Below are 25,380 nucleotides of genomic sequence, written 5' to 3' on the forward strand. Positions count from 1 at the left end.
TACAGATGCTCAGATGTCCATGGCTTCAAGCACAGGATGACCTGCTGTCTTAGGTTCCCAGAGCTGGTGTGACAAATGATCTCAAACTCCATGGCTTAAAACAACAAAACTTGATTCTCTCACAGATCCAGAGGCCAGAAATTAGAATTCTGTTTCACTGGGCCAAGATCAAGGCGTTGGCAGGGCTGGGTGCTGGGAGAGTCATTCCTTGCATCTTCCGGCTTCTGTGGCTGCCAGCGGTCTTTGGCTTGTGGCCACATCACTCTGGAATCTGTCTTTGTGGTTATATCACCTTATCTTCCTCCATGTATGTCTGATTGCCCTCTGCCTCTCTTATAAGGACACTTGTAATGGCCCAGGTTGTGTGGATAACCCAGGGTAATCTTAGCATCTCAAAATCCACAACTTAATCACATTTGTAAAAACTTTACCATATAAGGTAACACACATAGATTCCAGGAATCGGGATCTGGTATCTTTGTAGGGCCATTTTTCAGGCTGTCACACCAACTGACCTCACCTTCTCCTGCTTTGCCTCTTGCTCACACTGCTCCAGTGACACTGGCCTTGCCTCCTTATCATTCTCAAACAAACCATGCTCACTCCTGCCTTAGGGCCTTTGCACTGGCTGTTTCTGCCATCTGGATCTCTTGTACCTCAGATATCTGCCTGGCTCACTCCCACATCCCCTTCACTTTTTCCTTCAGATGTTACTTTTTAATTGAGGATGTCCCTGACATTTAAAATCATGTTCCCCTGTCTAGCATTCCTATCTCCTTTCATTGCTGCGTTTTTCTATTAGTACGTTTCACTGTGCCCCAGCCATAACGTAAACTCAAAGGGAACAAGGATTTTTGTTTTGCACATGGCTGTGTTGCCAGCACCTGGAGCAGTACCTGACATGCGGTGTGTGTTCAGTAACTGTAGGTTCGGTGTGTGGGTGATGTGTACTCTGAGTTGTCTGTACAGAGGAGATGAGCGGAGGAGTAGTCAGTAAGAGATACACAAGTTAGATGGGCTCCCCAAGGGGCAGGCCGGGAAGACTTGGTAGGGCAGGCCCTCTTAGATGGAGAGGGCAGGCTTAGAAGTCCAGGGTAAGGGGAGAAAGGAGGCAGAGCTAGGTTTGCCTGGGTACAGACAGCGAGGGTGAGGGCCCATGGGATGGCAGGTAAGACAGCGACATCCGTGACCAGGACGTAGCCAGGTGTTGCGGCAAAGCAGTGACCTTGTAGCATGGTTTACACAGGGGTGGCCCTGGTTGCTAGAAGATGTGGCTGAGCAGAGAGAGGTGAGGTAAGATGGACTGAGAGACATGATCCCTGTTTGGCGTGAATTTTCACATCCTTTCTAGACTTCACTGTCAACCCATGTGTCTCCTTCCACCCCCCCACACCTCTCCGAGGGAAGAAGGCAGTTGAAGAGCCTGTAAGAGATGTTAATGGGTGGGGCTGTTGGGAGCGTGGTACCTTCCCGATGGAAGGGAAATGGGCATCATCACCGTCGCCATCCCACCTCTGTGACCTGTATGCGAGCTTAGCTTGGATGAGGAGAGCTAATGATCTGTAGGGCTGGCTTTGAAGCCCAGGGCGGGGAGGTGCGTTTGTGTGTCTGCTGGGCTGAGGAGACTGTGGGAGAGGGGGACCTCCTCATTTGCAGTCTGCGCAGCAGCTCTCCCGAGGCTCTGTGTACTGGCACCCCAGTTCGGGGAGAAGCAAGCATTGGGAAGTCGACCAGCTAGCCGCTTGGATGCTGAATGCTATCACAGCTAGCTCTGCCTCCAGGGTCTGGGCTGTGGCCTGAAGGATGTGCTGCCTGCCCTCTTCCTGAAGGAGGGGGCCGTGGACTCTGGAGCCCCGGCTGGTCTTCTTGTGGCGCGGTCAGGGAAAGGGGGTGGGGTAGCCATCTTACCCTGGCTGTGTCGCACAGGAAAGGCCCTGGTCAGCAGCTGGAAGAAGGAAGAGCCAGGGAGACTCCGCTCCCTGTTGCCCCTCCGTCCAGCTGTCGCACAGGGCAGTCTGCCCCCCACCCCCTCCCCGGCTCTTCTTCACAGCTGTTAGGTGGTGAGTGGTTGGGTTTTTTTCCCCCGGCTCTTATCCTCCCCTTTTTCTGTTTGCAACAGCCTCTCGGGGGAGGTCAGCAGATCTGCTGGAAGAGATGGTTCCCAGGCCCTCATGGTTTGGCAGCTCGTGCAGAGAACTTAGAGCTGGTTCCCCTGGAACATTCCCCCTTGGGCCCCTCCCTTGGAATGGAAGCAGGGGGTGTTGGTGGTGGGAAGTGATCTAGTCCTCCTTTGCTTCCTTCTTGAGCCAACACTTCCTCCCTCAGGTTGGGGCCCAGGAAATGGGTCTGCGACCCCCCCTGCCTCAATCTTGTGCCCTTGGCCTTCCTATGCAGCCAGGGATGGGGATATGGCCGACTGAGAGGTCTTTTCCCACAAAGGGCAGCACAGGGCCCAGGAGAAGGAGCTGTGATAAAGCCAGGAAGGGTCAGGGTCAGGGCTGAGTTCAGAATTCTGGCTTCCTCCTTGCTGAGAATGTCCCCTCCCATGACTATTCAGGAGGACTTTGGGGCCCCCAGCATTCAGTCCGTGTGGAGGGACAAATCACGAAGCCAGCTGGAGACACTGTGCTACACGGAAGCCTCCTGCTTTGGTCGAAGATGGAGGATTGGGGACCCCTACTGACATTTTTCCTGTTTTACCAAGTAATGGCTGCTTACTGGAGTCCTGTCTAGTAACTTGTTTTGCATAATGCTCCCAGGATCCCAGACCTGTGCCAGACCCATAAAGGGTCCAAGAATGAGGATGCCGGTGGTTCCCTGAGCCTGTGTTCTTCTGGGGCTGGTTGGGATAGGGAGGGCAGGACTTGTCCCTTGGGGAGCACCTGGAATAGCTGGGGCCAAAATCCATGTGTAAAGGTCACAAGAGTAAAAGCAGTTTGGCCTTGTTGGCTTATCAGGGAGGGCTTTCTGGAGGATGTCGACTGGGAGAGGGACAGTGCAGGTGGAGAAGCCTCAAAGAATAAAAGAGGCCGGCAGTGTTCGGGAGGCTGATGACCAGATGACAGAGAAGCCTTCAGAGAGCCACCACTTCTGACCAGGAAGTGGCTGCTTCCCTGGAGCCTGCCTGAGAAGCCGCTCTGTCTCATGGGGTTTCTCTCCCTGCAGACGCCCCTGTGCTGGCAAGAGCTGGAAGGAGAGCGGGCCAGCTCCTGTACACACAAGCGCTCAGCGTCCTGGGGCAGCACAGACCACCGAAAAGAGGTAATTGACTCCTTTGACTCGGTGGCCATTGTAGCTGCCTCCTGCCTAGGCCCAGCATTGTAGAAGCGTCTGCTCCAAAGTGGCCTCAGATCTTCGGTCTCACTTGCCTTTTCCTAACCTGTCAGTGTCATGGCCCAGCTTAGGAGTCCATACCTTTCCACCGGCAGGAGCTTTGCCAGGGACTACAGGTGCCCTCCAGCAGCCAGGCGCAGGGTGAGAGCTGCCACTGTTCTCCGTGTGCTTGGGGGTTGTATCTGGATAAGCCATTCCAAGACTGGAGGAAGACAGGGAGTGAGTTTCCGGGAACTGGAAACCTCCAACCTCACCACCCACTTAACTATGCATCCAGCCTTATTTATTTATTTATTTATAGGTTTTATTTATTTATTTGATAGCACGATCAGGGGGAGGGGCAGGCAGAGGGAGAAGCAGGCTCCCCACTGAGCAGGGAGCCCAACACGGGGCTTGCTCCCAAGACCTTGGGATCATGACCTGAGCTGAAGGCAGATACTTAACCAATCAAGCCACCCAGGCATCCCATCCAGCCTTTTTTTTTTTTTTTTTAAGATTTTATTTATTTATTTGACGGACAGAGATCACAAGTAGGCAGAGAGGAAGGCAGAGAGGGGGCAGGAAGCAGGCTCCCTGCTGAGCAGAGAGCCCAGTGAAGGGGGGGGTGCTCAATCCCAGGACCCTGGGTACATGACCTGAGCCAAAGGCAGAGGCTTTAACCCACTGAGCCACACAGGTGCCCCCAGCCTTATTTTTAGAAGAAGAGAAAAATAGTTGTGTGTTCCCACTTTTCGCTGGCCCTCCCCCTCTCTCAGGAGGATGTCAGTCACTGAGGCCAAGTAGAGAGCGGCACAGACGGGGATCCTGGGCTGCAAACCACCTCCACCTGCCACGCCAGCTGGCAGTGCCTGAGGGCGACCCTCTGGGAGTCCCCTCGAGCCACTCTTGGTTGCAAGACCAGAGAGAAAATGTGAAGGGAATGGTCTACAAGTTAAAAGCTAGTGGGAAATACAGACTATGTGAAGTTTGGAATGATCAGTAAGCAAAGTGTTTACACTAAGCGTGGACACGGTGTGAATGGTGCCTGAGAGCAGATCGAAAACCACTTCTTCTTGGCAGTGGTCATAACTTGTATGGCAGATCTCCTCTCTGGATCCTATTTAATTTGGGCCCATATTTATTTATTTATTACAAATTTTTTAAAAAGATTTTTATTTTATTTGACAGGTCTTTTAAAAGATTTTATTTATTTGACAGAGACACAGCAAGAGAGGGAACACAAGCAGGGGGAGTGGGAGAGGGAGAAGCAGGCTTCCCGCCAAGCAGGGACCCCGATGTGGGGTTAAGATCCCCCATGACCTGAGCTGAAGGCAGACGCTTAATGTCTGAGCCACCTAGGCGCCCCAATTTGGGCCCATATTTAAAAAGATCTGCATTTCCTAAGCCTTCGCCAGCTGAGGGCGAGTGCAGAATTACACATGTGACAGGGATAATAATCCAAACCATTTCTAATAATGCGTAATTGTTACAAGATATGGAAGTCAGGACAAAATCTGAGACTCCCTGTTGAGCATGGGCTTCTTGCTCGGTGCAGTCTCCTTTAAAATGAGGGGAAATCCTTCCAACCTTCCTGGTCCCAGGGCCTCTGAGATAGCTGTAAATGGACTTTGAAGAGTGAATTCAAAATCATCATTTCCCATTTCTATTAATAGCGTGGTATTCCACGCCTTTGGAATCCGTGAAAGACAAAAATGGTTTCGGCGTTGCGTATTTTGAATTTTTTGGAAACTGATCCATCTGATTCATTTTTCCAACTGATCCGTGGAATACATGAAATTCAGGAACCACAAATACCTCGTTCATAAGGTCTCTGGCTTGTTCAATGAGCGTATCATCGGTTCTGAACTCACCAAGCTTTCCTGGGAAGTTTTCCATCGTCCTCTTAGGCATTTTGATGGGCCTTGGGCAGCAGCCGCACCAGGGAGGAGGGACCTCCGTGCCCTTTAGCTTTGCTTCACCTTCCTCTCCCCACTCCCATCTCTGGGCTGACAGATTTCTAAGTTGAAGCACCAGCTGCAGAGGACAAAGCTAAGCCGAAGCGGGAAGGAAAAGGACCGGGGCTCCCCCCTGCCAGGGGACCATGCCGTGCGGGGAGCCCTGAGGGTATGTATATGTCCGCCCCCTTCCTGAGCCTGCGCCCCTTGTCATCGCCCCGTGTGGGCAGGTCCTCACAGGTCTTATGGTCGCTGATTGAGCCTGTCACACTGCCTGCCCTGTGGCCACCCGGTGCTTAGGTGGTTTACGCGCCAACTCGGGCTCACTGAGTGAACCCGGGAGGGCCAGTGGCTCTCCTCTCCACCCCCACGCCCCCTTACCATTGACCCAGTGGTGAGCCTGCACACTCTAGAAGCACACTCTAGACCTCTCAACGCACTAACTTCTGAAGAAAAGCCCCCTGAGTTTTCCTAATGCAGTCGGCCCTGTCCCCAGATCCTTCTTGACCCACTTGGTTCTGCTGTGTAGACATGACCTTCCCCTCCCCAGTCAGAACTAGTAACTGCGTGGCTTGCGGGGCCGGGGCCGGGGGTGGTCTGTGATCACTGTCTGCCTCCTCCTCAGGCATCCCCTCCCAGCTTCCCCTCAGGATCACCTGTCCTGCGACTCAGCCCCTGCCTGCACCGGAGCCTGGAAGGGCTCAATCAAGAGTTGGAGGAAGTGTTTGTGAAGGAACAGGGCGAAGAGGAGCTGCTGCGGGTGAGTGGGGCGCGCCCTCGATGCGGGACAGCCAGCGGCCCGCTGAGGGTGGGTGCAGGCCGGCAGGACTCCAGCTCTCTGGGGGCCTCCGGGCCGTGGCCGTGTTGGGAGCGCTGTGCAAACATCAGCCTGCACAAGGAACACAAATCGAATTCATTAGATTAGAATAGACTTGGCCAGCAGGACAGCAGAGCCAGGCGATGGAGCGGAGGCAGGCTTGTGGTGCTGGGTGGGAAGAGAGGGAGCCGGCCTCAAGTGGAGGGGAGACTCCACAGCCAGGAGGAAGGGTCTCGGCAGTGCTCTTCAGCTTACCGACCAGCTCCCTGCTCCCCGCCTTCTCATCCCTGTCACCATCACTGTCCCCCGCCCATGCCCCAGTTGCCTGTGTCTCTCACCTCTCCCCCCATGTCCAGCATTCATCCATGTCCAGGTACCCGTGGGCAGCCTCCCCCACCCCACCCCACTCTCAGGCAGAATCATGTGCTGCGTTTTCTGCCATCTCAGGCACGTTCTTATACTGACACAGTACAACTGGACAGTGCCAGTTGGGCAGTATTAATATAATTCCAAGGGGCACACTCCTCAGTTTATGAGTTACGTGCTGGTTGGTTTTTAATCGATGTCCGTGTAGGATTTGATACCCACCCAGACACCTGCACACAGTTCGGTGAGCTGTGGGCACTAGTACCAGGGATGGTTAGTACTAGTACTAGTACCTAGTACTAGGTACTAGGGTTAGTTAGCACCTAGTTACTAGTAGTACTAGGTACTAGGGTTAGTTAGTACTAGTACTAGTACCAGGAAGCAAGGAGGGGGTATTTCCTACGTGATAATGACATTTGTGCCTGTCCTGCAGGGGCTCACGTGGTCAGCGGCCTGGCGGTTCACCCCTTAGCATGCTTCTCATGTGTTCTTCATCTTTGTGTTCTTGGAGAATGTCCCCACCCTCAAGGCTTACAGCCTATTGGTGGCATCACCTTGACGAGACTGTACAAATAAGCATGTGATTCTAGATTGGGTTGCAAGGGCCAGGGGAGAAAAAAGAGGGGCTTTCCCTTGAATCAGTGACTTGAGAAAGCCATGTCCCAGTGTCGCTGTGTGTTAGGGACAATGGCCAGAACAGCGAGGGGAGGAGCTTAAGGGACATTGGTGCTCTGCTGGCCCCGAAGAGAGGGGCCTCAGAGTACTTCCCTACCCTTTTCCCTGGCAGATCCTTGATATCCCTGATGGGCACCGCGCCCCAGCTCCCCCCCAGAGTGGCAGCTGTGACCACCCCCTCCTCCTTCTGGAGCCTGGCAACCTTGCCAGCTCTCCCTCCATGCCCCTGGCATCCCCCCAGCCTTCGGGCCCGGCCAGCCGTGAGGAACACCGGGGTACAGTCGAGGAGCTGGCATCCATCCCTCATGACAAAGGTAAGCTGAGGGGGTGCTGGGCAGGGCCCGCCTGAGGTCCAGGGGGCCCTCCATGTGCTTTCCCCCTCTAATTAATCTCAAGCCTGGGAATCCTCCTTACTAACCAAATAGAATATCTTCATGGGTCGTCTTTATTCTGTATGGCCATACTAGCCATAGAAACGGTGCTTTCCACAGATTCTGATTTATATATATAAAGTCTCTGCACCTGCACTTCTAGTCTCAGTGGGACCCAGGCAGCAGCGCCTCTCATCCTCCTGTTTTGGCTAAGGTTAGCATGCGGAGTGGAAAGCCTGTGGGTCTGTTTGGCTGGTCCACTGTGCCCATTACTAGCAACAGGTCTCAAGGCAGTTGGGAAAGATAGACAGTGAGCGAATGTGGTCTCTCACCCCGGGGTCACACTACTTGACCCGGATTGAAACCCACCCTTTCCGACTCCAAATCTCTACTTTGTCCTGTTGCCCTGGCTCCTTCCTGGGAGGAAAGACCCAAGCCCTTCCTCCCCACGATAATGACCCTCCTCTCCTATAGCACTGTGGCCTGCCTCCTTAAACTGGATCCTCACAACGGCTTGTGAGGTAGTCAGGTCAAGGGCATGTCTCACACTACGCAGAGGTAAACAGAGCATAGAGTAATAAGGAATAAATGACAGATAAATACAGATAAAGTCAATATTGGCAGCCTAGACCAAGTATGTTCGCTGAATGGAAAGGGAGAGGGATTTTATCCCATGAGTGGGGTTGAGTAAAGACTGTACAAGAGCTCTTCCTGGAGGAAGGGATAGCTTCACAACACTGTGGAGAGGACGAAGCTGTGATATGTTGTAGCAGGGCGGTGTGGTCTTGGAAGAAAGCAGGGAGACAGAAGTTAGGATTCCTTTAATGACGACTTGGAGTCCCAATTGTAGTCTGCCTCCTGGGAATACAGAATTGCTGTTAGACCTGATTTTTCCATCAAAACAACTACATTTTAAAAAAATGATTTATTTATTTATATATTAGAGAGAGCACAGAGGCAGAGGGGCAGAGGGAGAGAATCCCAAGCAACCTTCCCATTCAACATGGCGCCTGACGTAGGGCTCGATCTCACGACCCTGAGATCATGACCTGAGCTGAAATCAAAAGTCGGTAGCCCAACTGACAGCCACCCAGGCACCCCTCAAGGATAATTTTTTATCCTGCGTAACGAGGTATAGACTTTCATAAGCTGCCTCAAAGCTGTCTTCAGGTAAAGCATGGTCAGACAACGTGGATTATTAGCCTAACTCTGCCAACCCCCCCACCACATGGCCTAGTCTCACCCCTTTACACTGAAGCCTGAGCCCAGGAAGGCAGAGAGCTTCCTTTCCTTCAGCTCCACTGACCTCAGCTTCACTCCTTTTGCAGGCTCCTCTCCGGGCCGCCCAGCCTGCCTTGAAGACAGCAGCCCGTCTCCGGTCCTTGCCTTTGCCGCCTCCCCTCGGCCCAATCATAGCTACGTCTTCAAACGGGAGCCCCCGGAAGGCTGTGAGAGAGTGCGTGTGTTCGAAGAGGCCGTGTGAGTACCTCCTGTGGACCTTGCACTGTGGACAGGACAGGATGGGGTCGGGATGGGGGTGACACCCCTGCGCTGTCCTCTCTGACAGGCCCTTCTTCCACCTTGGACTCTCTCTTGGCCTGGGGCCATGGTCAACTTCAGATGCTCAGGATCGCACTTTTTCCGCGACCAAACTTGTTGACGTTACCTACTCGGAGCCCTTCAATCTTTGCTTATCATGATCTCTATGGAAACCTGCTCCCTGCTCACATGCCAGCCACAAGTGCTAGGGGAGCTGGAAAGGAAAGAGATCTGAAACCCAAACCCTTTGTTTTTTTCTTTTCTTTTCTTTTTTTCCCCCCCATCCCTCGGGAAGGTGGGAGTTTGCTAGATGGTAGTCGGAGAGAGAGAGAGAGAACATACTAGTAGTTCTTTTCAGGCAAAGAGGGGAAGTGTCTTGCTCCCAGTGGAGTGGTGGCGGGGGTTTCTGAACAGCTTCCTCCCTGCTTCCCAGTCTTCACCCTGGGGCTGTAGTAGTTCAAATGTCATGAACTCCCAGACAGAAATTTCCAGTCCTTACAAGGAAGGACTGTGGAATATTCCCAAGCCAGGTGGGGCAATTCAGAAGTCATTCTGATGTTGACTGACTTTACCACAGTGCCTTCCCATCAGCAGAGAGGATCAAGGGCTGAACCTTTCCAGACGCCTACCCAGTCCCCCATAGCAGGCACCCCAAAGAGCTCATTTCCTTCCCCTCCCCAATCAGCTTCACAGTCAGCGGGACAGATTCTCAGTCAGGAAGACTTGGTTCTGGCCATGTGAGCTGAGATGTCGCTAGGACATGGTTGGAGCCTTGAGAGCTCCAGTCGTATCACAGGTGTGGGAGAGGACAGTGTGTGGTAGCGACAGAGGGTACAGCTCGAAGGCAGAGTGGGAGTTAGAGAGAAAACATGGCCCCCCAGGCTATTTGCTCCCAGCTTCGCTGTCCAAGAACCCTGGGTCCTCAGGAGCGGTGTGGAGGAAAAGACCAGATCTTGCCCCTTAAGCAGACTGGGCTTGTGTGTCTCTCCCCAGGCCACGTTACGCTTGAGGAGCCACAGTCTGGGATTACTTGTGGAAATGAGGCTGGTGCCTTTCCTGACTCTTCTACACTCATGACTGCCAACACGGGTCTTCAAGCCATCTCCTCCGGCTTCCTGCCCCTGCGTTAATCCTTTGAGAGAGATGGTGACTCTTGGGGCCCTGGGTGGCTCAGTCGGTTAAGCATCTGACTCTTGATTTTGGCTCAGGTCATGATCTCAAAAACAAAAACAAAAACAAACAAAAAAAGAGATGGTGACCTATAGATTGCTTTCCAAGAGACCCTGGGAGAGAGATTCTCAGCTCAGTGGGGCCTCTCCCGTGTATCAGCTTGCCCATTGGGAAAGTTCTTTTGTTTCGCAGTTCTTCTGTCACATTTTCCTTTTCCTAGCCACTGATCCTGTAAGATGGTCTGGATTTCCCAGGAGGGGAGTCAAGCCATTCAGGGTCAAACCATTCACCCTCATGTCCTTCGAGTGGGGCTTGGCCTCCTGGGGCACCTTCCCTAGGTGGGCGTGCACACACTGAGAGCATTAACCTCTCCTGCCCATTCCTCACTGTCCGTAAGGTGAGATTCTTGTAAACCCTTCTTGGTCAGGGGAGACCTGGCCGCTGTGGACTCCGCTGGGACCCCAGGCCTTCCCAGAGACCCCCAGCACAGGGGTCTTCACCTCTTTCTTCCACTTCTTGCCCTGGGCTCACCCCTGCCCTTCTGCTGTCTCCATTTCCTGGGTTTGGAATTACTAGAATTCTGCAGTTAGAATGGTCATCAGTTTACCATGCTATACGCTAAGTGCATTTTCCTGTCTGTACATTATACGTGAAGAGGAAGGCGATGGAGGGATCTCCTGGTAACAGAGCTTTACCATCACACCACACCTTGGCCTTCCTAGGAGCCCTCAAAACCAGCGGTTTCTCAGCTGCTTCCCCCTTAAAGTATGGCCAGATGCTCCTCGTCTTATCATAGGCATTAATAACTCCAGAACTCCCTGACCTCCCTCCTTTTATCCTTCCGTTTCTTCCACACGATCAGAGGAGTGGGGTTGGGAGGGTGGGTCAAGACCGCCTGTTGAGTTAGAGCCCAGACCTCCTGCGAAGGTCGAAGGTCCGCCCGCCTTCTTACCCGGGTTGTTACCCTTGTGTCTGAGCAAGGGTTTTGGAAAATCACACTTTTCAAATGTGTTCAAGAATGAGATTCCTTAGGTCAGTAGATTTCAATGGGACACATTCCCCCCTGCCCTGCCAGGAAACATTTGGCAATGTCAGGGAGCATTTTGGGTTGTCACACCTTAAGGGAGGCACAGGTGCTCCTGGCTTCTAGTGGGGAGGTGCCAGGGTCACTGTTAAGCATCCTACAGTGTCCAGGGCAGCTCCCCACAACCACAGACTATCTGGCTCAAAATGTCAATAGTGCTGATGCCGAGAGACCCTGCTTCAGGCTATGCGGTGTCTTAGGAAATCATTTTGCCTGGGTCTCTGCTTTTAGGCAAGCAGTCTGCCCTCAGAACACTGTAGTGATGAAACCTCTCAAATTAAAAGATCCCATGGTCTCCTCTTCTAAAATCACCTCATCAGGAAGTTCTCCTTCCTATCTAGCTTCAGTCCCTCCTGTTTCTAGCTGAAGTAGATTTCCTGTTGTTCTGTTTTTTAAAGATTTTATTTATTTATTTGACAGAGATCACAGGTAGGCAAAGAGGCAGGCAGAGAGAGTGAGAGGGAAGCAGGCTCCCCACTGAGGAGAGAGCCCAATGCGGGGCTCGATCCCAGGACCCTGAGATCATGACCTGAGCCGAAGGCAGTGGCCTAAACCACTGAGCCACCCAGGCGCCCAGATTTCCTGTTGTTCAGCCATATTTCTCATAAATGGACTACTGAGCCTAAAGACGGGTGGTTGCTCCGTGGTCTGGAGTTCTTTGAGTAACTTTGAGTAAGCACCCTGCTTGAACAGACACCCAGCTCCCCTGCTCCCTTGACGCCATGGCACCTCCCATCCCTTCTCACTGGCTGTTTCTCTCCCTGTGTGTGTGTGTTTCTCTCCAATCTCCAGGTCCCCAGGCCCTGACCTGGCCTTCCTGACTTCCTGTCCTGACAAGAACAAAGTCCATTTCAACCCGACCGGCTCGGCCTTCTGCCCCGTCAGCTTGATGAAGCCCCTCTTCCCCAGCATGGGCTTCATTTTCCGTAACTGCCCCTCAGGCCCGGGGTCCCCCCTGCCCCCTGCCAGCCCCAGGCCACCGCCTAGGAAGGATCCAGAGGCCCCCAAAGCCGCCTCGCTGCCGTTCGAGCCGTGGCAGCGCACCCCGCCGTCAGAAGAGCCCGTGCTTTTCCAGAGTTCCCTGGTGGTCTGAGGGCCCCAACCCCACCACTTTGCCATGGAGACCAGTGCCTTGGTGGCAGGCCCCTCACTCGCTCCCCTGAGGTGGGGGGTGAGGGAGCCCTTCCCTCGCGGCCTTCAAGCACTTTCATTGATTGTGTCAAAGCCCCGCGTCGTCCTCCTGAGGGACACTGGCCCCTCCGAATGTGAGGGGACCTGCCTTCTCCACTAGCAGCTGGGCAGCTCACAAGTCACACCTGTGTTCCTGCCGCCTCTCTCACTTGGTGGAAAATTCACCTGAAGGTCTTGAGTCACCCCACCCTGGGGTGTGAGTCCAAAGGACTGTCTGTGGGGCCCTTGACCTTGTCATGGAGCAAGCTGACCATGATGGAAGGAGAGGGAGCCCCACAGATTTCCTTCCCTCTCTTCCACAGACGTGGAAGAGGATATCTAAAGAGACAGCCCCATCCTCTCAGCCCCCATTCCCTTGCCTCCCTCTCACTGGAGGAGCTGACCAAAGTAGCCCTAAAGGGGCCAAAACACTTGACCAATCCAGCTGCTGGCAGAGGGGGGAACCAAGCGTTTTTCCCAAGTGGCATTTTCATCTCGCTTTCACCCTAAGATTGTCCTCAGCGGCAGCCCGGCTTGCCCAGCCCCAGGTGGGTGGTGGCAGAGAGGGAGAGCTGGCGTTCCTCCCGGTGGCAAGTGGCGACTCCACACATCCCCCCACCTGCCCCGGGACTGGGGTGGTTTAGAAAAATGCCTATTTTTCTTGTATCGATGTAGAAACTCTATTTTCTCCCAAAGACACTATTTTTGCAGCTGTTTGAAGTTTGTATATTTTCTGTACTGCAGAGCTTACACGAAATTGAAGAATGTTAATGTTCAAGTTTTCTTATCCTGTGTTTAGAAGTTGGTTTTTTTTTTTTGCAGATCTTTGTGTTAATAGACCAAATAAATAAGTATTCCCAGCAGCTTGAGGTTCTGATAAACATTTTTAGGGGAGGGGAGTGGGATGGAGATTGAATGTGTTATATTGAGCATCCTTGTCTTCAAGAGGGGTCTTTACTTAGCACGGGATGATGTGGATGTGGGTGTCGTATGCATGTGGGTGTTACGTGGATGTAGGCCTTATGTGGATATGGGTATTAACATGGATGCACAGAGTCCCTGTCCTTGGGTCACCAGGGCTGGGATTCTTTAGATGGACCTCTAAGCAATAGGTCCACGGAAAGGCTGTCCAAAATGAAGAGCGTGGTGTTGGTGGGGTGAAGGAGTCAGTGGGGGAAGTCACTAATTCTCGGATGAGTCTGCGAACGCTCCCTAGGGAGAGTGGGTTTCAGAGAGGAAGCGACGGTGACCAAGTTTGACATTGTGGGTGCTCCTTGCACCGGCAAGGGGAACAGGACCAGGGAATGGTCATCAGGTTGTATCTCTTGGCCCAGTTTTAGGGAAGCTTTAGCCCTTCTGGAGTATTCATTCCATCTCGTGAGGACCCAGAACACAGAGGGGTTTGCGGCCTCTCAGCTTTATAGTGCTGCACCTGTAAGAGCTCAGAGGCTCTGGGGAGAACTCAGAATAACCATCCCGACATTCTGATAGCGAGTTATGATTTACAGACATTCTCACGATATATTATCCCCACCATATGGGTGAAAAGTTGGACTACCCCAAGGTGTCAGGCATAACTACAGTCGAATCTATGTCAGAAGACCACTCACTGGCTCAGTAAGCATCAGATACCGCATCAGTGCTTGACATAAAATGTTACCAAAATATCACAGCAACCCAATGAGAGAAATTGATAGGTCCCACTGGACTGATGAGAGGACAGAAAGACTGTATAACTTTACCCCCAAGAGGCAGATATAAAGAGGGGGTGCTGAGATGGGGAAGCAGAACACTTGAATCCAGTGCCCATGCTTCTAACCACAGTGCTCTCCCACTTGTTACTATTTTCCCATTAATTTCAGATGAGGAAAGACTCAGAGGCTAAGAGAATTGCTGGAAGTCCCAGCTGGGGAAGCAGCAGAGCTGGGTCTGGAACCCCGGTTTCTCCGCCCAGCTACTGTATGGTGCCTTGGCATCACAGACTGATTCCGTGGAATAAGCCACTGGGCGAGAGAACAAATGTGGGGGCCCTATCCCCACTGAGATGGGGGATTGAGGACAGACCCCGTCTTCTATTTCTTACCCCTCCCCCTGAAAGATGTTTGGCCTACCCCCAAAGCCTTGGTGAGTCAGGCCCAGAGTGATGGGTGTGGTGCTGCCCGGAGTTTCCTTCCTTTGCCTGAGGCTGTGCCAAAGAAGTGGGCTGTCAGAAGGGGAGAAGGAACCTCTACCCAGATAGCAGCCCAGAGTCCACTGACTAACTGGGGCTTGGAGGTTGTAGTGGAACGTCCTGGGGTCTTGCCCTAGCTCTTGGGGCCCTCAGGTGGAGGCCCAACCCTTGGATGAAGGAGAGGTTCCAAAAGGAGCTCACGAACTGGAAAATCTGGAGGGCAGCATGAGGGTTTGTTCTACTGTTGGTGAGGTGTAACCAGAGGGAATCCGCTTCGGTAAGCATCCATGTCCACCTCTAGGATGTGAGGAAGTAGGATCAGAGTTGAGAACGTGTAATGACTAATAATGCCTTAAACTTGCATAGCACGCTTTACAGTTTTTAAAACACTTTCACAAACCTCATTTAATCCTCAGAACAGTCGAGAGGCGACAAGGGAGGGTGCTACTAATTGTCTATCCCAAGTTTCCGGGCTGGGAAAACTGTCGGCGACGGGCAAAGTGAACCCTTTGAAGCCTAGTGAGGGCCCTTAGAAGGAGGACGGCCCTCAAACAAACGCCGCCCTTGAACGCTCTTCTTGTAGAAGGTGAGGCGCCAACGTGGGTCAGCTGCTAGGGGGCGCTGAGGTCCCACTGGATTTCTGGGCGTTAGGACCCAGCGGAAGCCTTACTGCCGACAGGCGAAGAGACTCGGATTAGCCCGGCCGGCCTCCTTCCAGCTCACCTGTCTGTCTTCGCACAGCGCAACCAATTGGTGACCTCCACATCCACATACGTTGTCACTCCTCGCCCGCATAGCTCCTAGGCCATCCCGCCTCGCTCCGAGTTGCAGTTGTCCTCGGAGTTGCCTGATCGGAAGAGCCGAAGGGCTCGGCACTAATGTCGGGACAGTGGCTCTTTCGGCCATCAGGAACGAAGGCAAGGTCCCAGGGCGGGTGTCCTTTCCTTGGGAACGTTTTTTGGGTCTCGAGGCTTTTCCTTCTCGGAGGCTCTGAGCTGGCAGCTCTGGCGGTGGCTGCCGGGGCCTACTGAGCGGCGGTCGCATGCAGCTCCTATGAGGCCCCTGTCGCCGGTCGGCGATGTCCGGCTGGAGCTGTCGCCGCCGCCGCCGCCGCTGCCGCTGCCGGCTGTGAGCGGGTCTCCGGTCGGGTCGTCCGGGCGTCTCATGGCCGCCAGCAGCTCCCTGCTGCCCGACCGGCTGCGCCTGCCGCTCTGCTTCCTTGGCGTCTTTGTCTGCTATTTCTACTATGGGATCCTGCAGGAAAAGATGTGAGCAGATCCCCGGGGCGGGAGCGCAAACTTGCCTACCCCACCCCCCGCCCCCGTGGCCCGGTTTGCGGGCCTCTGGCCCCTGACCCGGGTGTTCCCTCTTGCCCGCCCTCCCAGCACCCCCGACGACTTTGTAGCTGCGGCTGAGCCTGCTCAGATTTTGGTCTCCGGATTCTCGGGACCTGGTTATTTTTCTTCTTTGTTTTTCTCCCTATTGGTTCTTAGGGCTTGGGTTTTACAGGCTGGGAAGTCTACCTCCCACACAGGTTTCCTTGCTTACTAGCTCCTCTTTGCTACTTCCAGATGTTTGCAGACAGCTGGTTCTTTTGCCCTCGGCCTTGCTTGTGTTGTCCACATCCCCTCATCTGCTGCTTGGGGTACCTCGTTTTACTGTCCAATTTTCCACGTTTCCTCTAGCTCCTTCCTTTACGGATATTCTTTCCCTAGGCTACCGGATCAGCAGGCTGGGATGTCTGGCTTCTAGATCCAATAAGATCAACCCCTTTTGTGAACGAGGCCAGTGAACCTTACATCCAGAGAAGCAAGATCATTTTAAAGCTTTCAGTAACTCTAGACATACTAGATGACACTGAGTGAAATACACTAATTCTTTTTTTTTTTTCCTCATAATTTCATTCTTAGAACAAGAGGAAAGTATGGGGAGGGAGCCAAGCAGGAGACGTTCACTTTTGCCTTAACTTTGGTCTTCATTCAATGTGTGATCAATGCTGTGTTTGCCAAGATCTGTGAGTACCTCTCTAGTAATCTAGTAATCCCTATCCACCTTTAAGGTTTAACTTTCAACACTCCCACCTTCTTTAGTGCTTTCAAAGTCTCTCTGTTCAGTCTTCAGAACTAATGGCTTTGGAATGGGGTGAAATCCTATTTCCTTAAATTAGACCCAACTTCTGAGTCAGAAATGTACAGAGAATGGGTATTCTGTGTGCCGGATCCCCGTTGAGAACAGTTAATTTTTTTTTTCTTTCTTTCTCTTTGATTTTCCTTTATGTGTCTGCTTCAAACATGGTTTGAGCTGCCCTTTGTTCCCTAGGGGCTTCAGCAGAGCTAAACTCGTCCCTTGAACTGAATGAGCCCCCATTCCTGCTCTGCATGTGGTCTTGTGTTAGGTATGGGTGAGATTGGAGAGTTGAATAACCTTCAGAGATTTCCCAGTCTAAGAAGACAGAAATACTTTGTGCTTCTTGTCTTATTTGACACATTTCCTTTCACTTGGCTTCAGCTTTGGCTCAGTGGCCCATTCCGGGCCCACCAGGTTTCTCTTATACGTTTTTTTGTCTCTTCCCAGTGATCCAGTTTTTTGACACCGCCAGGGTGGATCGCACTCGGAGCTGGCTCTATGCCGCCTGTTCTGTCTCTTATCTGGGTGCCATGGTCTCCAGCAACTCGGCACTGCAGTTTGTCAACTATCCGACTCAGGTGAAACCTCAGGGTGTGATGAGGGTTGGCTCAGAAGTTGTTTGAAAAGAACTAAGAATTCTTCGCTCAGGTCTGTGACTTAAATGAAAGAGATTGTGCTGGGAGAGTTTCAGAGGCCAAAGAACCACAGATGTGAGGTCTAGTGGCCGTGGGTTGGCCATGATAGGCTGTGGTTTCTGGTGCAGACCCCATGTCACTTTTCTTAGCAGAGTGCCTAGCACAGTGCCTGGCACATCCCAGAGGCTCACGTGCTATTTGCTGAATTTCATTTCAGGTCCTTGGTAAATCCTGCAAGCCAATCCCAGGTAAGCAGAAGCAGATGGTCTCCCTCTATCTACCATTATCATTCTTCCTCTAGTAGGCTCTCTGCTTGTCTGCTAGAGCTGTGTGCCCCTTCCAGTTGTCATCCCATCACAGCTATCTCCAAAGCCAGCCCTCCATCCCTTCCCCCCTGCCATCCTGTCCTCTGTATCACTTCTGGTGGTGTTGGGTATACATGGGCTGGAAGCTAGAGGCTGACCAAGTCTGCTTCACATGCCAGTCATTTTGGTGTCCTGTGTGCTTACATTGTCATTAGAGTTAGGTCCCATTTTGATCATCAGTTTCTTTCTTTCAACCTCTCACTCATCCACTGTCCCCACCCTTTCCCTTGTTTCTCCTTGGATCGTTCACCTTTGTTCTCTGCCTTTTCCCTGCCTTTTGCCCTTTGTTCTCCCCATTGCTCAACCCTGTCTATCCAGGTGCCAGCCTTGCACCTTCCTCACAGCTTCTGTAGGCCTTCCTTCTCAGACATTCTTTTCTCACAGGAGTCTCCTAAGAGGACAGTGTTGGGCTCATCAGTGCCTGTGGGTATCCGAATTTTCCACTGTTTCTTCTCTGTAGTCATGCTCCTTGGAGTTACCCTCTTGAAGAAGAAGTACCCAATGGCCAAGTACCTGTGTGTGTTGCTAATTGTGGCTGGAGTGGCCCTTTTCATGTACAAACCCAAGAAAGTAGTTGGGATGGAAGAACACGCAGTTGGCTACGGAGAGCTGCTTCTGGTATGTGATCCTGGTGGGAAAGGCAGCCTTTTCCAGTAATCACAACCAAGGAGCATCCCACCTGGGCATCCAAAAGGCTGGTTATGTGTCAAGAGAGAGATTGCAATGCTCCTTGCCCCCCATTTCGGGTCTTTGTCTCTTGCTGCATGGCCCCTGGCTCTGCTAAGGCCACAGCAGGAAGACTGAAATCTTGAACAACATCTCAGCTCTCCTGAGGGGTAACTCTGAGGCCTGCATTTAAGTGCTGGTGTGAGGCCAGAGAGACCTGAGAGCAAATAGGGAAGGAATGGCATGTTTCTCACTGTGGCTTTCTGAGAAACCTGGAAGCCAGAGTTTAAAAATAACACTGGAGTAGCTCTTGCTTGCTGTGTATTGGGCATTGTTCCCAGTGGTTTACCTATTAGTTAATTTTTTTATTTTAAAAGATTTTATTTATTTATTTGGCAGAGAGAGACACAGTGAGAGAGGGAGCACAAGCAGGGGTAAGTGGGAGGGGGAGAAGCAGGCTTCCCGCAGAACAAGGAGCCTTATGCAGGGCTCGATCCCAGGACCCCAGGATCATGACCTGAGCCGAAGGCAGACCCATATGTAGTATTAGCTCCATTTTCCGTATGAAGACACAGACAGAGGTTAAGTCACTTGCCATGGTCACACGGCTGTGAAGTGGCAGAAGTAGCCCCTCACTTTGCCCAGGCTTCTAATCCTGGGCAGTAGATGCAGAGAATCTAGTCCAGAGCACTCCTCCAGGCCAGGAGGCTACCCAGCCAGTACCAGGTGTCTGTTCTCTACTCTCCCGGGAAAAATACGTGGCTCACATGTTCCAAGCTTCGTGGCACTGCCTCCCATCCCACTCTGATTATATTTACTCTGTGGCTCAGATAGTTCTAGTGCCTGGGTGGGGCAGTGGGCAGCCAGCATGATCTCTCTTGACTGAATGGTAGCAGTTTGTTCTGAGGACTCTGTCTTAAGACAGCAGCTTTGTGAGGAGTCTCAGAATAGTGAGAGTCCTGTGTCCTGGGAGGGGCCCCAGTGGCCTTCTTACTGCAGGGCGCACCCTCTCTTTTCCAGTTATTATCTCTGACCCTGGATGGACTGACGGGCGTTTCCCAGGACCACATGCGAGCTCATTACCAAACAGGCTCCAACCACATGATGCTGAATATCAACCTTTGGTCGACTTTGCTGCTGGGAGCCGGTAAGGAGCAGCTCTGCTGTTCTTTCCACACATCACCAGAGGGCAGACTGTCGCCCTCCAGCGGATCCCTAGCTCAGACGCCGGTTGCAAACTTTGCCCAGGCCAAAAGACTGTCTTGGCCCTAGGATACCCTTCTGTCCAAGCCCCTGGAAAAACCTTCCTGGAGAAACGTTCCTGGCAGGCTCTGCTTCCTACTCCTGACTGGCACGGTCATAGGCAGACCTGTGACATTTTCCCTGGGAGGACATGTGGTAGCAGGTCACAGGGGTGCCTCGGGAACTCGCCTTCCGCGAGAGATGAGATACCGGTACTTGGCGTATACGGACTCTACTTTGAATACGAATGCATGTACTTTTAAATCAGTGCTTCCTAACCTCTTTTCAAATCTGGGCACGTGTAGGAAGTATTTTTTGTACAGCACAGTGGGGTTAATGGAGGAGGCTGCTGATGGCTGGAAGTGGCCAGCACTTGGGGCTGCCTTGAGCTGGGGATGCGTGGGTCAGTGTCTTCCCAACGCCTGAGGATCTCTGCTTCCAGTGATTTTGGCAGAAGTAGCTAATTGACTCACAGCGTCTCTGGGAAGAGTCTTCGGTTAGTTTCTCTCATCGGGAAACTAGGAGCAGGATACCTAGTGTGAACTCAGTCCCTGCATTTGTCCACACCCCATTCTGTGGGGTCCTTTCCCAGGCTGTACAGACACGGGTGTCAACACAGGCTCCATGCTCCGTTCATCCTTTACCATTTCTCCCCAGGAATCCTGTTCACTGGGGAGCTCTGGGAGTTCTTGAGCTTTGCTGAAAGATACCCTACCATCATCTATAACATCCTGCTCTTTGGCCTGACCAGTGCTCTAGGTCAGGTGAGTACCTCAAGACCGGGTAGCCTGGCTTCCCTGAGAAAGACCAACCCGGGAAGACGGCGGAAAGACTAGCCCTGATGTACTGCCACAGATTTTGACCTTGGGGCAGAGCCCCAAGAGCCAGCCTGACCCCATTTTCTCGGTCTTTCTAGAGCTTCATCTTCATGACAGTTGTGTATTTTGGCCCCCTGACCTGCTCCATCATCACCACAACTCGAAAGTTCTTCACCATCTTGGCCTCTGTGATCCTCTTCGCCAACCCTATCAGCCCCCTGCAGTGGGTGGGCACCATACTCGTGTTCTTGGGTAAGTTCCCTGCGGAGCTCACATCTCTGGGCACGTGGAACGGCAGTCACAGAGCTTGCTTTTTCCTTTTTTGTTTTAATTAAGTTTTTTTGGGGGGTGGGGAGCGAGAGGGAGTGGGGAGGAGCAGAGGGAGAGAGAATCCCAAGGAGCCTCCTCGCTCAGTACGGAGCCCAACTTGGGGTTCAATCTCAGGTCCCTGAGATCATGACCTGAATCAAAATCAAGAGTCGGATGCTTAACCGACTGAGCCACCCAGGTGCCCTGCGATAGAACTTTAGATATATTTTTTCCTGAATTATGTATTTATGAAATTGATTTCTTTCATTTTATTTAATTTCTTCTTATTATTTTTAAAGATTTTATTTATTTATTTGATAGAGAGAGATCACAAGTAGGCAGAGAGAGGAGGAAGCAGGCTCCCTGCCGAGCAGAGAGCCCATTCGGGGCTTGATCCCAGGACTCTGGAATCATGACTTGAGTTGAAGGCAGAGGCTTTAACCCACTGAGCCACCCAGGCATCCCTGATTTAGTTATTTTAGAGAAGATGTTTTTTAAAAGGAGAGGAAGCAAAAAAAAAAAAAAAAGGCCAGCATTGCTCCTAATCCACCCTTCTCTTTTTTTTTTTTTTTCCGTAATCCACCCTTCCTAATGAGCATTTCATTTTAGTGATCTTCCTCCAGCGACTTGGGTTTCCTCAGACACTGAGCAGATAAAATTGTTGTACTTACTCCCTACCAATCTGTGTTGCTATGGATGAGATGAGAGAACTAGCTAAGAAGTACTGACATTTTTTCTTTAAGTTTTATTGTATTTTATTATATATAGGTAAATATATATATAACTTTATATATATATATACACACATATATATATGTAAATACATATGTAATTATCTATATTTTGGTGATTTTTTTCATTTGATGCCTTACTTTTTCTCTGAGGGAGTTCTATAAAACCAGTGTTTGGAGTTAGTTTTATTTAAGGCCCTAATTTTGGAGAACCAAGCTGACCTTCCCCTCCCCCCATGCTACTCTCAAAATCATTGGTAGGTTTCATTTCTCGTCATAAAGCTAAGCCCATCTTCTCCCTTTTCATAGGTCTTGGTCTTGATGCCAAGTTTGGGAAAGGAGCCAAGAAGACATCCCACTAGGAAGAGAGAGACTACCTCCACTTCGAGAGTATTTAAGTTATTATCTCAAATACGGACATCTCTTGGGCAAATGGACACAAGAAGGATAAAGGACTGGGTTCCAGTCTGCTTTTGGTTTTTGTGGGGTTTTTTGTTTTGTTTTGTTTTTTAAGAAAAGGAAGCAAAATCACATATTCTGAAAAAAGCACTTGGATTTTAATAAGACAGAGTTGGCAGTTTCTGTTCTGGACGACCTGGAGCACAGCCTAACTCAAGGGGAGGAGGGGGAGGAAGAGGCAGAGCCTGGTGCTCTTTGCCCAAACTCCCGCTCAGGTGCAGGAAACCTGGCTGGGTGGCTCACTCCCCCGGGAGCCCAAGCGTTGCAGGGAGGACCTTGAATAGATTTGCAGTTGGCCTTGTGGCCTCTGTTCCCGCAGGTGAGGGTCTGAATCTGCCAGGACAGGTGGCTGGCTGTTAGAGCCAGAGAATGTCAAAATCACTTTATCTGTTCAAGCTCTGGTGGGCAAATATTTCCTTAAGAACTCCCGATACAGTCTTTCCTCAGGAAACCTCCCTTGAGGTTGGGGGCGGGGATGGAAATGAGCCCAGAGCCTCAGAGTCTGCTGTGTTTCACATTTCCCCACGGCCTCCTCTTCAGCCAGAGCTCAAGCCTGGAGTGCAGACCCGGTGTGGTCTGTGCTCCACCAGGAGTGGAGAGCCGATGTATATATCATGAACAGCTTGGGAAGGTCGATTCCCTCCATCCTGTCTCCCGAATCTGTTCTCAGTCCACCTGGTCTCCTCCTGGGGAGGCTGGATTAATCCTATTCCCCTGTTCCTTTCGGCTGCTAAAGCGTTGCAGTAGTCCTCTGCTGTTGTGGCCCTGCCAGCGTGTCCCCATGCCAACTTCTGCCTGTTGAAAGGGATGCTGGCGGAAAGCTTGGTGGCAGGGTGCTGGCACAGAGCCCCCATCAAGTTTCCTGGGTGGCAATGGGGGGAGAAGGCGGAGCATGGAGCGGAGCCACCTGCCCACGGCCGCCTTCATAGCTGGAAATCACAATCCTCCACGGACCAAACTTTACACATGAAAGTGCATTTCCACCAGCTGCAACTTTCTCTCCATCTGTTCCGCAGCCCCAGCCCCGTGGCTCTCCAGCTGGGAGCCCAGCCTCCTTCCTGAGCGGCTGCCTTGCCACCCCTCCCCAGCCTTTCAAGCCAGCCTCACTTGAGCTCCTGTCGCTCTCTAGGGGCGCTGGTGTCTCTGCAGCTCTGCCCCCAAAGGCCCCCTCTCATTCTGAGCTCCTTGAGACAAGAGGTTTAAAGTACATCTGGCTGAACTTCCTTCCTTCTCCACCCCCTTTCCCCTCTCTGTTTTTTTTTTTTTTTTTTTCATCCCAAAGCTTGCATCAATTAGCCCCTTCTCTTCTGGATCGTTAGTTCTTCCAAGCTGTCTTCTGTGGCTTGGATGGGTGGTCAGAGTGTGCGGCCAGTGCCAGGGACCTGAGGGCCTGCTGTCCTGACCATCGGACCAATCCCTTCCACCTCCAGTCTCTGCCCTTCCCAACCAGCTGTCTCACAGACGCTTCATGCTAGGCACGAAGAGCAAGACAGAATCTTCCACAGCCTAGCGCGGCTCACACCTGCTACTAGAGCAAGTGCGTCCTACCTACCATGTGCCAAGAGCCCGCTGCTGGTCTATCTACTCAGCACCCATCTTAACCCATCACTCCTGTGTGCTGCGCACCGTGAACTTGTTAGGAGTTCAAAGCTGAGTGGGACAAGGGCTTACCCTCTGGGGAGGTTCACAGTCTAGTAGAGAGACAGGTAAATAAACCATTGCATCTCAGACACGCAGAGCTAACAACCAAGTGCCTGGGCAAGGCGAGGCTTGAGCTGTAGCGTGTGGGAAGATGAAAGGTGGCGGAAGCAGAGCCAAGTGGGAAACGGGGTTTTCAACTGCCCGGCCTCTCCGCTTGCTCCTGCCTTCAGTCAGGTCAAGTGGGAGCAGTGGCTGTGCCCTAAGGCTGTCGTTCAGCCCAAAGGGGAGCAGGTGAAAACATGGCGTGAGCTGTCGCTGCGCTCGGTGACGTGCTTACCTACGGGATCTCGGGAGCCCAGTGTGCCAGGTTTGCCAGGAGTCAGCAGCGCTCTGTCGGGGCATAAGGGCTGATAAATGTGAAATACCAGGCAAGTTCCAACAAAAGTGGTGTTGATCGCTAACCCTGGGCGGCCCGATGCCTTAGGTTTGTCAAGATCAAAAGGCTTTTCATCTGTAGTTAATTCTCAGCTATGTGTAGAAGCCGGGGGGCGGTGGGGAGCCAGTGCACCAGTTTCCCCAAACACTGTATTTTTAGTTTGGGGTGTACTATACCTGATGCCTATTTTGGTCAAACCTTAAGGTTAATCTCCTCAGTTTTTGGTGCTCAGGCTTATGGAAAAGTGGTCTGTCCATCTCATGTGAGGACAGTGACCCACCAATGTGATTTGGGGTGAAAACAGGGCGGGGGGGAAGCTCTTACAGAATTAAACATTAAAAGAAGGAAAGAGTATGTTGTTTTTAAAGGGACAGAAATCAAACATTCCCTGTGGACCATCTTTAAGAACAGATGATGTGTTTTTCCACAGCCCTGTGACACCCTTGTGAAGAGGACCAAGCAAGCCCCTCTGTTCTTTAGAGAAATGGAAAAACAGGTTAGGGAAGCCTGGCTGACCTGCGGTAGGTCCCTGGGTATGTGCTTACGAGATGAACTAGAACGCAAGGTTCCCTGAATCCTAGTGGCATCTTGGACCTGTGCCCTCAGAGGGGGAGAGGCAGAGCTCCTCAGGAGGCCTATTGCCTGTGCTGTCTGATTCCGCTTGTCAGTGGAACAGTTTGCACATTTTATGAGTGGTGGTGTTGGTCACTTTCTCCAGATGCCGCAGCAGAGAAATTATCCTGGGTCTCTGTGGGATCATTCAACTCTTCCCACTGAAAACACACCAGCTGTCTTCAGGAGCCACAATCTCACATATTTATTGAATTCTTTTCCCAGAGCTCTTTAGTTCCCGGGAATTTGTCCTAGCAACCCTCCTGGGGAGAGCTTAGGCCAGGACAAGTCTCCCCACATTTGGGATAGGGAGCCCAAAACCCGCCAGAGTGCATCAGCCAGAAGTCCCATGGCTGTGGGAAGGCAGGGCCCGAAAGTGAGTCTGCACTTCCCACATGTCTGAGGTCAGAGAGCTAAGCCACTGGTTCCCAGCCATTTGGATTTCCTGGTCCAGTAGAATTTCCAAATAATATGGGGGGGGGGTTGGTTTTCTACTTTTTTTTTTTTTTAAGTAAGGACATTAAAACAAAAAAATTTATCACCAATATGGCTTAAAACAAGCCATTTAACTCTAAAAATTTTAGGAAGTGCTCCAAGATAAGGACCCTTCTTCCAAAGAAATTATAGTTGGAAATCATATGATGGTGTAGATGAAATAATTTTTTAGTTACAGAAAATGTTCAACATAAAATACTCTTCTATGATAATAC

General features: G+C 51.7%; 2 protein-coding genes across 4 annotated transcripts in view; both read left to right on the top strand.

Moving 5' to 3' along the window:
• Positions 1-13,322, top strand: part of FAM117A (family with sequence similarity 117 member A) — a 65,599-nt gene extending 52,277 nt beyond the window's left edge. For all 3 annotated transcript variants that reach the window (XM_044248734.1, XM_044248731.1, XM_044248733.1), the window contains 6 exons: positions 3,166-3,261; positions 5,326-5,436; positions 5,893-6,027; positions 7,238-7,439; positions 8,825-8,975; positions 12,082-13,322. In XM_044248734.1, coding sequence (XP_044104669.1) covers positions 3,166-3,261; positions 5,326-5,436; positions 5,893-6,027; positions 7,238-7,439; positions 8,825-8,975; positions 12,082-12,382 — 996 coding nt within the window. In that variant the 3' untranslated portion in view covers positions 12,383-13,322. The remainder of the gene's footprint in view (positions 1-3,165; positions 3,262-5,325; positions 5,437-5,892; positions 6,028-7,237; positions 7,440-8,824; positions 8,976-12,081) is intronic.
• A 2,367-nt stretch (positions 13,323-15,689) lies between these two features.
• Positions 15,690-22,088, top strand: SLC35B1 (solute carrier family 35 member B1). The gene is made up of 9 exons (XM_044248735.1): positions 15,690-15,897; positions 16,540-16,643; positions 17,204-17,334; positions 17,609-17,639; positions 18,217-18,374; positions 19,443-19,569; positions 20,322-20,428; positions 20,581-20,734; positions 21,832-22,088. Exons 1-9 carry the CDS (start codon positions 15,794-15,796, stop codon positions 21,882-21,884), a joined length of 969 nt encoding a protein of 322 aa, XP_044104670.1. The 5' UTR covers positions 15,690-15,793; the 3' UTR covers positions 21,885-22,088.
• Positions 22,089-25,380: the final 3,292 nt, after the last annotated feature.

Source organism: Neovison vison, chromosome 5 (genome assembly GCF_020171115.1).
Source record: "Neovison vison isolate M4711 chromosome 5, ASM_NN_V1, whole genome shotgun sequence".
NCBI classification, from domain to species: Eukaryota; Metazoa; Chordata; class Mammalia; order Carnivora; family Mustelidae; genus Neogale; species Neogale vison.

Bases quoted from the DNA above. Each gene is read 5' to 3' on its own strand.
- SLC35B1 (XM_044248735.1), top strand. From the start codon at position 15,794: ATGGCCGCCAGCAGCTCCCTGCTGCCCGACCGGCTGCGCCTGCCGCTC. The intron at 15,898-16,539 runs GTGAGCAGATCC...TTTCATTCTTAG, and splicing joins GGGATCCTGCAGGAAAAGAT to AACAAGAGGAAAGTATGGGG. The intron at 19,570-20,321 runs GTAAGGAGCAGC...ATTTCTCCCCAG, and splicing joins GACTTTGCTGCTGGGAGCCG to GAATCCTGTTCACTGGGGAG.